Source organism: Odontomachus brunneus, unplaced genomic scaffold (genome assembly GCF_010583005.1).
Source record: "Odontomachus brunneus isolate Ranch 3 - 2012 unplaced genomic scaffold, Obru_v1 Obru_scaffold_034, whole genome shotgun sequence".
Taxonomy (NCBI): Eukaryota; Metazoa; Arthropoda; class Insecta; order Hymenoptera; family Formicidae; genus Odontomachus; species Odontomachus brunneus.
The window spans coordinates 1238170-1248669 of NW_022639484.1; the positions used below are offsets into that span (position 1 = coordinate 1238170).

At 31.4% G+C, this 10500-nt stretch overlaps 2 protein-coding genes and 1 long non-coding RNA gene across 5 annotated transcripts in view; 1 reads left to right on the forward strand and 2 right to left on the reverse strand.

Moving 5' to 3' along the window:
• The window catches only part of LOC116843617, a 76751-nt gene that overhangs the window by 47925 nt on the left and 18326 nt on the right, over positions 1 to 10500 (reverse strand). The window lies entirely within an intron of this gene.
• Positions 698 to 10500, forward strand: part of LOC116843615 (piggyBac transposable element-derived protein 4-like) — a 10855-nt gene continuing 1052 nt past the window's right edge. The window contains exons 1-3 of one of the 3 annotated variants that reach the window (XM_032814148.1): positions 698 to 855; positions 2344 to 2573; positions 5146 to 5247. In XM_032814148.1, coding sequence (XP_032670039.1) covers positions 717 to 855; positions 2344 to 2573; positions 5146 to 5232 — 456 coding nt within the window. In that variant the 5' untranslated portion in view covers positions 698 to 716 and the 3' untranslated portion in view covers positions 5233 to 5247. Of the gene's footprint in view, positions 856 to 2343; positions 5072 to 5145; positions 5248 to 10500 lie in introns of those variants that run through there. The other 2 variants (XM_032814149.1, XM_032814147.1) reach the window with 2 other exon arrangements.
• LOC116843618 lies at positions 5733 to 8844 on the reverse strand. Its single transcript, XR_004377904.1, has 2 exons — positions 6677 to 8844; positions 5733 to 5853 (listed from the first exon to the last, which is right to left on the reverse strand). It is a non-coding gene; the product is annotated as an uncharacterized LOC116843618 (long non-coding RNA).

Below are 10500 nucleotides of genomic sequence, written 5' to 3' on the forward strand. Positions count from 1 at the left end.
TTTAAAATTCTTAGAATTGAAACCGTGTCATATATGTGCGTACTAATCGGTTATAAATAAATAAAAATTACTTACAACGAGTTAATTACAACGAGTCCTTTTAATTAAAAATAAATTTTTTCTTCTAAATTTCACGAGTGTCATGCTACGTACTATTACTTCGGCTTTTGTCATGACCTTGTCATTACTGCGCATACACAGCAGTGATTTCAGTTCTGACAATTGAAGCGTTGCAACTTTCCTATCAGAAAAAGTGCGTGTTAACTAAATCTCGAATATATCGAAGTGGGTGAAGCCTCTTTTCCGCGACGCTAATTGGCCGTCTCGATCCCGTCGCAGTTGAATTCGTGCCGCTGTCAGCCGCGGTGATCAGGTTGTGTTGTTCGCGCCATATGAATTTGATATTTATTGTAATCCCAGCAAACACAATGTTACATGTAACATACATATTAGTTACACATAACATTGTTTGCTGGCAATATAATTTGTAAAAACGAATGTTATAATATAAATTATAAATACAACGAAAAATATAAATTATAAATACAACGAAAAAGCTAAAGTGGCGCGCGTGAAGCGCGCGCTATGTGGTGTTCTAGTGTTCAATAAAAAGTGTGCAAACCGATGTGCAATATTTTATATCTGATACATTCTATCTGATGAATGCTTCAATATCGCTGACGCATTATGATTACCTAGATAACGATACTCGATAAATGCTTTCAGTTGCAGCAACACGATCAGTTGCCGGTCGCACGTTAATTAATCAAAACAGGGATAGTGTACAGAATAAAAGTGACATTTTTATAGTTTTACGTTTTGTCTGGTTGAATAAAGAAAGTTATCCGCTTGCAGGTAAATCTGTTTTTCATAAGAATAATTCCACACAGTAATTGCGCGATTACTTGCAGTGTTTTTTTTGCAGATTTGCACTCTTTTGCAGAATATGTTTGCATGTTGCACATATATTCAGAAATCATTTTATTCAAACTCGCTTGTTTGGAAAACAATTTGTAGATCTTTTTTCGATACACTTTGAAATGCATTCGACGTTTAATTAAAACCTTTCGAAAAAATTTCAAAAAGAGGTTCGAGATTTACTTAAAACAAATTGGACGTTGGTTGCTTTTCGAAATATTTCGAAAGAAAAATATGTAAACCTTCCTCCTCCCGCCTTTCTAGTTCCACAACCGAGTGTAGAGTCGTAAAATAGCTTAAACATGATGAAACTGACAATTCACTAAACAGTTAAAACTGAAAGTTATTACTGTGTTGTGTGCGGTTATACATGCGGATATGTATGTGTGCATACGTGTGTGTCTCGAGCTTGTCCAGTCATTACATTAGTAATTATTATTATTATTAATTATTATTATTATTTAGTATTAATTATATTATTGTTACTATTATTACGTAAATCTGTCGGTAATGATTTTCAATTTTATATTTTTATCCCACTTCTCCTTCGTCGTTACAAGTTTTGGTCCTATTCCAATGTCACGTGACATGTGAAATTACATCATTCTCACACGTAGGATAAGAAAAATAGAAAACATTATATTATTATAAATAATAATTATTAGATTGCGCGTTACTAACTTTTTTTCAATAATTACTTAATAAAAATTTCTTAATAATATAAGTAATTTTTAGACATAATACTAAATTAATTGTTTTATTTTATAATTTTAATTAGTAAAAGTTGTTTTTAAAAAATGAATATTCCGAAACCAAAATTTTGATTATTACAAAATATTTTTATGGATATAAAAATTTTAATACAGCGTATATACATATAATGTATAATGTTCCATGGTCTTTTTTTCCCTGCCATCATAAAATGTCACGAAAGTTAATAGATATATCCTCCTCCCTCCTCGTAGTGTGGTGTAATTGTTGAATAACTTTTTTTAGTAACTGCGTGTTGTTCAAAATTTGCTTTTGCATTAAGTGGAAAATGATTATCATTATCTTGTCTTGATATGCTGACAATTATTTAGGAATATACATTTACTTATTATTAACTCTAAATTATATACAATTGAATATTGACAAAAATACAACAAATAAAGAATAATTCTGTTTATAATTATATGGTTCTTATTTGTCATGACATGTGTTACCTGAATAGTATGAATAGTATGAATATAGCTAGGTATAATTTGTTTAAAGAGAGTTATTTGTTAATATAAAATTTTAAAAAATATGAAATAAAAAAATTTTTTTTAATTTCTTGAGAGTTATTTTACGAATGGATTACATATTTCTACTTTTCAATAAATAATATTTTACATTTGTAATATAAACTATTATTTTGAATCATTTTTACAATGGAAATTTCAGCAATGGAAATACGCTCTAGGGAACATATACAAGAATTGCAGAAACTGTTGCGAGAAGTAGAACCTGCCGATGAACCTATGGATGAGGAAAGCTCATCAGAAGATCAACAATCGAGTGACACAGAACTTCTCGGTTTCTCGATAAGAAAGGACTGTTTTAGACCTCGCAAGCTTCCTAATATTCAATGGTTGGATACACCGCAGGAGACAGAAAGACAAAAAACAGACCAGGTACCTGAAGCGTTAGACGCTGCAAAGAATATAAATACTCCACTAGAAGTATGGTCTCTCCTTTTTACTGATGAAATGTTAAATATAATTGTCAAATACACTAATGCTGAGATTACAAGAAAACGAGAACACAATTTCAAAAATTGTGAAACTGATTTATTAGATACGGATCTCGATGAATTAAAAGCCTTTATAGGAATTTTATACTTTTGTGGATTACAAAAAGATAATCATAAAAGTCTCTTGAAATTATGGAATATGCTCGAATCACCTTTCTACTGTTTAGCTATGCCAAAAGCAGAACGTTTTGCACTTTTGTTACAATGTTTACGGTTTGATGACAAAAATACACGTCAAGAACGTCGCCAGCGTGATAAGTTAGCACCAATTCGTGACCTTTGGGATTTATTTTTATCGAATTGTATGAAATATTATTTACCAAGTAAATATGTAACAATAGACAAGCAAATACTGAGTTTCTGCGGAAGATGTCCTTTTCGCGTACGTTCCGAAGACAAATACGGACTTGAAATTGTTATGATGAACGATTCAGAAACATATTATATGATAAACGCTATTCCTTACGTTGGGAAGATCACTACACAACTTTTCGAGCCAGTGCCTTCTTACTATGTGCGTCAATTATCTAAGCCGATCCATAACAGTCACAGAAACATTACTTGTGATAACTGGTTTACTTCTACTTCTCTCGTGCAAATAATGCAGAAAGAATTTTCACTTAGTATAGTAGGGGAAATTAAACCAACTCGATTAAATATACCACAGGAAATGAAAGATTTCACAGAAGTTAATAGTATACGTTTTCGTTATGCTGATAACATGACATTACTTTCATATTGTCCTAAAATAGATCAAACTGTTTTAATATTATCTACTTTACATGAACAAAACGATATAAATCTTGGAGCAAACATGATTCAATTTTACAATTCTACTAAAAGTAGCACTAACATTTTTGACCAAATATGTCATGAATATAATACTGCATGTCCTTCTAATCGTTGGCCGACACGATTTTTCTTTGGTATGCTTGATTATAGCAGTATTAATAGTTTCATTTTATATACTTTAAACAAAGATAACCATAAGATAGCAAGATATAAATTTTTAGAAACATTAGCTAAAAGTTTAATTATGCCATATAAAAGTAGATACTTGCCTTTACATACAGTCCCACATCAATTACAAATACCAAGTTTAAAATGCAAATGGTGTCCTGTCGATTTAGATAGTAAGAGTCTAATTGTTTGTCCTCAATGCAAAGAACCACGATGCGAGGAGCATCGCTCAATGTTATGCGGACAATTGTGCAAAAATTAGCTGTTATTATTATATTATTATTATTGTATTATTATTATTAAGCTTATTATTGTATTATTATTATATATTTCAAGTATGTTTTTTATAATTTGTCTTCAAAATATACTAATTATATTAACTATATATTGAAATATGACAAACGGCACACGTATATGTATACAGTATATATATTTATATTCTTATATTATTTTCATTGACAAATTATATATAAAAATATAAAGGATAGGTTGCATATATAAGTGTATTATTTGTCATGTTTCAGTATATGGATTAGGTTAGAGTTAGTTTTTTGAGGAGGTGATGCGGAAGAAGGGGCGGAGTCCCTCCCCCGCGCATAAGCGTGTACTGTTTATCATATTTTAACGTATCTTGTATACCAAAATTACGTTTCGTTTGAAAAACTTTTAGTTATTTTTATTAAACAATGAAAACCAGTTAAAACCTTTTGAATGTTATTCAGGGCAGTAACCTTGAGAACATATATTAAGGTTATGCTCATTCCTCTATACCGGATAATTACCTAAAAAATAATTATTATCTCTCTTACCTAAACAATAATGTATCTCTACTTCTTCGATATACTGCTAAAGAATAACAGCGCTTCCGACTTTATAAACTTAAAGTTAACAAAATTATTTAAAATAACAAAAAATAATTGCGCAATAAAATTAGTGAAATGCAATTCGTAAATGTCGTAATCGTTTTTATTTTGAAAGTAATAAAATATTTAAAAAATGTCGAAATAAGACTTTCATTTGATGTAAATACTCATTGTAAGAAAGTAAATAGAAATATAATGTATATAGCTGGTTTCAAAACGATTTGTACACCATTTATCGAGTAAAGTTGCAATACTTTAAAATTCTTAGATTTGAAGCCACTATTGTGTCATATATGTGCATACTAATCAGTTATAAATATATAAAAATTACTTCACAACAATGAATTCTCTTAATTAAAAATAAATTCTTTTTTCTAAATTTCACGAGTGTCACGTTCTGTATTATTACTTTAGCTCTTGTCATGACCTTGTAATTACTGCGTAAACATATCAGCAGTAATTTCAATTCTGACAACTTGAAGCATTGCAATTTCATTCAATAAAAAGTGTGCAAACCGATGTGCAATATTCTATACCTGATACATTCTATCTGACAATATGTGATAAATGCTTTGGTATCGCTGATGCTTTATCAGTACCTAAATAACGATTGTCGATAAACGCTTTCAGCTGCATTTCTTTCTGGTCGCACGTTTGGAACTATTGATTAATCGAGAAACGGGGAATATGTATAGAGCAAAAGTGACATTTTTATAGTTTTACGTTTCGTCTGGTTAAATAAAGAGAATTATCCGCTTGCAGGTAAGCCTTTCTTTCATAAAAATATTTCCTCACAGTAATTGCGCGATTTCTTGCAGCGTACTTCTTGCAGATTTGCGCTTCTTTGCAGAACTTGCTCGGAAGTTGCACACATATTCAGAAATTATCTTATTAAACTCGCTTGTTTATAGAACAATTTTTAGATTTTTTTTCGATGTACTTTGAAATGCATTCGACGTCTAATAAGAAAACTTTCGAAAAAATTTCGAGAATTATTCAAAAACAAATTGAACGTTGGCTGCTTTTCGAAGTATCTTGAAAGAAAAATATGCAAACACTCTCCTTCCCTCTCCATTCTACAAGCGTACAGTTGTATAATAACTTAAGGGGAAACAACAGGGTAACGGCAAAAAAAAGGCGATATTTAAAATTTTTTGCCTCACTCATACATTGCAGAAATGTAGAAGTTAGTGGATTAAAAAGTACATATCTTGAACTAAGTTTACGAATTATTGTATTGAGAAATATGTATTTTAAGGTACACTTGTAGAGGTAGTTGCAACACACTGAACGGAAGAAGCGTCTTATTTGTTGTCATCATATTCGTCTAATAATGATCTAAAAATAAAAAGTAAAATACTGTTTTAATCTATATTAGTATAGTTTCAATTAAGCGATTAAATTAGCCGATTAAAAAAAACGAATTATTGTTAAAATGGCAGATCTTAAAAAAAAAAGTTAAAAAAATCAGTTAAAATTTCGTCCTTTCAGAGAGCAAAAAAATAGAGTAATTATGCATTTTAACGGAGCAACTTCCAATAACCTTGATCTTGACATGTTATGTCATTCTCTTGAGTAACCCTCAAAAAGTTTTAGGCGGCGCTCATTGTTTCTTAAAAAATTATTAACAAAAGAAGTTGCATAAAATGAATGTAATTTTTGGACACCGTATATACAAAAACAACGAATTTGTAAACTAGGAAGATGCTTGCTACATACACACATACGCACACTGCTTGGTTGCCTGTGCGCTCGCCCAAGTAGTATGTGTGTGTATGTGTGTGTGTGTGTGCAAATCTACAGATTAAATGAACAACTTCTTTTGTTAATAATTTTTTAAGAAACAACGAGCGCCGCCTAAAATTTTTTTTAGGGTTATTCAGGAGGGTAACCTCTATAACATATGTCAAGATCAAGGTCATTGAAGGTTGCTCCGTTAAAATGCATAATTACCAAAAATAGTAAATATTAATATAAAAAAAATTCCTACGATTAACTGAAGAGAATCTTATGTATAGATAAAGGATGTCTAATCAAAATTTCAATGCGATTTTAATTAGTGAAGAAATCGTGACAACCAGTTGAAAAAATATCGTTTCGAGAGAAGCGCGTTTAAAGTTTTAACTTTAGTTCTTTTTAGTATAACATAGGAAAGACTTACCACAATTCATCGATTCCTGGTCTATAATAGAGGTCTTAGATACTTGTGGAAGGCAAATTCACTCTTTGATTGAAGTTTGGATCGTTTGTAACACTTCCAGTAGATGAACGCGCATCAGCTTTATTGAAAAATTAATATTCTTGTTTTTAGAAAAATCCTCTAAAATAGGCACCAAGTATAAAATATTCTAAATATAAGATTTATTCCTCTTGTTTAGAGAAACTCTTCTCTCTGTGTACAGAATTTTCTCTCAAAACAAGAGGAATAAATCTTATATTTAAAATATTTTATACTTGGCGCCTATTTTAGAGGATTTTCCTAAAAACAAGAATATTAATTTTTCAGTGTTGGCTCATGCGGTGCTAGTTTTTCGCTATACAAAATAAGTACATTTTGAGCCCAATCTTGATTTGCATTGCATCTAATACTTGTAATAAAGATGACATTTCATTATTAAAAATGGAAACCGTCAAATACGATTTGCACAATAATAGCCCGACTTGATGAAGTTTTCGGTGCAAACTTCTAAATGAGAGCATTAAAGCTCTCATTGCAGTTTTGTGTAAATTCACCTAGGCAACGTTCCAGCAACTCTGGCTTGCTCAAACCCGTATAAATAGGAGTGATTGCATCGACAACATTCTGCAGCAATTGTTTATGCTTGCAGATTACCGGCAGCTTTTGCGCGCTGCCAAGTGCATCACGCATTCGCACTTTCTGGATACAAGTAATGTTTTAGATCTTCGTCTGACGAATTTTTATGATATAAGATAGCCCATATAGCATTGCGCATTTTTTCGACAGAATCATTATTTTCATGAATGACTTTTCCATAATAGTTGCACAACTCGTTGATCATTTTATCAGTCAACTTGCCTCTACCGCTAAATCCTTTGTGTTTTTTTTCAATTGTCGTAATCTCGTGCCTATTCGCTTTTACATATGGTTAATGCACTCTTTTTTTACAATAATTTTGTCGCCATGTCGCTTTTGAACCAATAATAGCTTTATAGGTTTTGCTATCGTCATCACCGATATAATAAGTGTTGCGTACCGTACAACTTTTCCGATATGAGGAACATCTCACGTACCGTGTCGACTTTCATTTTCTCGAAGACTCCGTGGTTCATGACACAATAATTTGCATGTTCCTGTCTCCACATCTCATGTTCGATATCATCAAGGTCGTTTTCATGCAATTTACAGACATGACAGTACGCAGACTTTATGGCAACATCGATAACTTTTTTTGTATGAAAACTAATCAAACTGGCGACACCAACAAAGAATTGAAGCTTCATTTCATCCAAGTGCCATCTCTTGACACCGTTAGTCCTATATTTGTCCTGTTGCTTCTCTCGTCAAGTTTTTTCCTTTATTAGCACTTTTTTTCATGAAAGTTTCGGCTACCGCTTTCGAAACAGTATATATGCTGTTAACAATTGTGTCATAAAAAGACTGAAAAATTGGTCGTGGCATATCCACAAACGCACAAAATGTTTCAGCACCGTTCAGTCCAACTCAGTAGTCTCATGGCAAATATAAATCTATGATTTATTTCGTAAGCGTTACCGACTAAAGGGCATGAATCTATATATTTCGGATTACAAGATTTACATTTTATAACTAATTTGAAACTGAGTCCGCGACAGCTTGATTTCTCGAAAGTTATGTTGTGATCACAAACTTCACAAAATTTAAAATCGTCAAAAATACAGTAAAAAAGTTTATCAGTTTGTAGCTTATTGTTGAATTCACAGAAACGTCGGGAAAGTCACCGGTCTTTAACTTCTTTGCCGCTGCGCTTGCAACCTTGTCATCTTGTTCTATTTCATAACGATGACCTTTTCTATTATCACATCTTTGTCGTTTAAGAGTCGATCTACTTCCTTTGCGATCCATTATCACGAAATAAATTGTCAAAAAATACTGAAAAACAATCTTGAGATACCGCTCGTTACAGATATGCCGACTGCCATGCGACAAGACGAAAACTAAATAACATCTTAAGTGTAGGCGACCGTTAGACAAAAACAACAAAACATGTTTATCTCAATAATATTAAGACAATGTTTCATATAAACATATAAACATGTACAAGTTCACGTCGATAATACGCCGAGGACAAATTAACAAAAGCCGATCGAAAGAATAATAAATACCGCCGATGAGCGCGAGCGAGAGAAATTTTGCGACCGAATCTCCATTAGATCAATTGAACCGTGATCTTGTGTACATTTTAGAAAATAGACATATTGAAAGATAAATCATTTTCCTTGGCCGTTATTCCTGACATATGCGAAGTCTTTTCGAAGAATCTTTGCGTAGAGACATACTACATTAGTGTTGCTAATGGAAATAGAACCCAGTTCGCAATATAACTTAAGTTTATGAATACTGTCTCTTCATAGAAATCGGCTTATATGTGCCGACAATGGACCCAAGCGCTTCGAGCAACCGTGCGCGCATTTAGTCCCGTGCGCGCGAACAGAAAAAGCGCTATAACTTCGTTATTTGTATGAATTTCATCATAATGTTTTAGCACAATTATTTATAATAATTATTAGATTACTAATTTTTTCAACAATTACTCAATAATAATTTCTCAATAATATAAATAATTTTTAGACGTAATATCAAATTAATTGTTTTATTTTATAATTTAATTAGTAAATTTGTTTTTAAAAAATGAATATTCTGAAACCAAAATTTTGGTTATTACAAATTATTTTTATAGATATAAAAATTTTATAGATATAAAAATTTTATAGGTATAATTTATAGATATAAAAATTTTATAGATATAAAAATTTTGGTTATTACAAATTATTTTTATAGATATAAAAATTTTAATACAGCGTATATATGATGTACTATGGCTTTAAGGCAAAATAAGAATATGTATACTTATATTTTATGCGGAAATACGGAACACGGAACTATATATAATAATATATGGGATGTTCCATTAAAAAAAATTCAAGGTGACTTTGACTTCACCTTAACGACGCCAGCCAGGGTCAAACTGATGAGACTATTGAATAGACCTTTTTAAGTCCTAAAACTTTTATTTGAAACATTTTTCTGTAAAACTTATATTTTTTTAGATTTTTCAAGGTTTCTATACTTTTTCCTTATCCTGTATATACAGGGTGTCCCATTTTAAATTACGCATCTGAATATCTCATCAGGGAAGCCACCGATCCGAAAATAACCCTTACAAAAGTTGCTGGGTTCGGAGGGGGATATCGGATGGTGATTTTCAATTTCACCTTGACCTTGACCTTCAAGGTCATTTGAAGGTCAAATCGAATTTTTAAATAGAAACCCCTATTTTTGACCCCGGATTCGGAAAGAGCGCAAAATTTTACGTTTAGATGGGTACTTGAGGCTCTTTTTTGGAATGACCTTCAGAGGTTATTTTAAGGACAAAATATTTGAAATTACGCACCTGAATACATATCTTGTCGGGGAGCCACCAATCCAAATAACCCTTACAAAAGTTATTGGGTTCGAAGGGTATCCCATTACAACAATTTATCATGAAATACACGCTGATAGTACCAAACATCGACAAAAAAAACAATTTTAACTCAACCGCACAGCACAAAGAACCACAGTTTTGTAATGAAAACAGGCTCCGGCACGTTTTTCACAATTACATTAATTTTTTTTTGTGCTAATAACGTTTAGGAAAAAAAATTCAAGATATGAGAACTTGTGTATCAAACTCACAGTAATGAACCCATTTTTACAAAATTTAAACGTCTATATAAATTATATATATATATATATATATATATATATATATATATATATATATA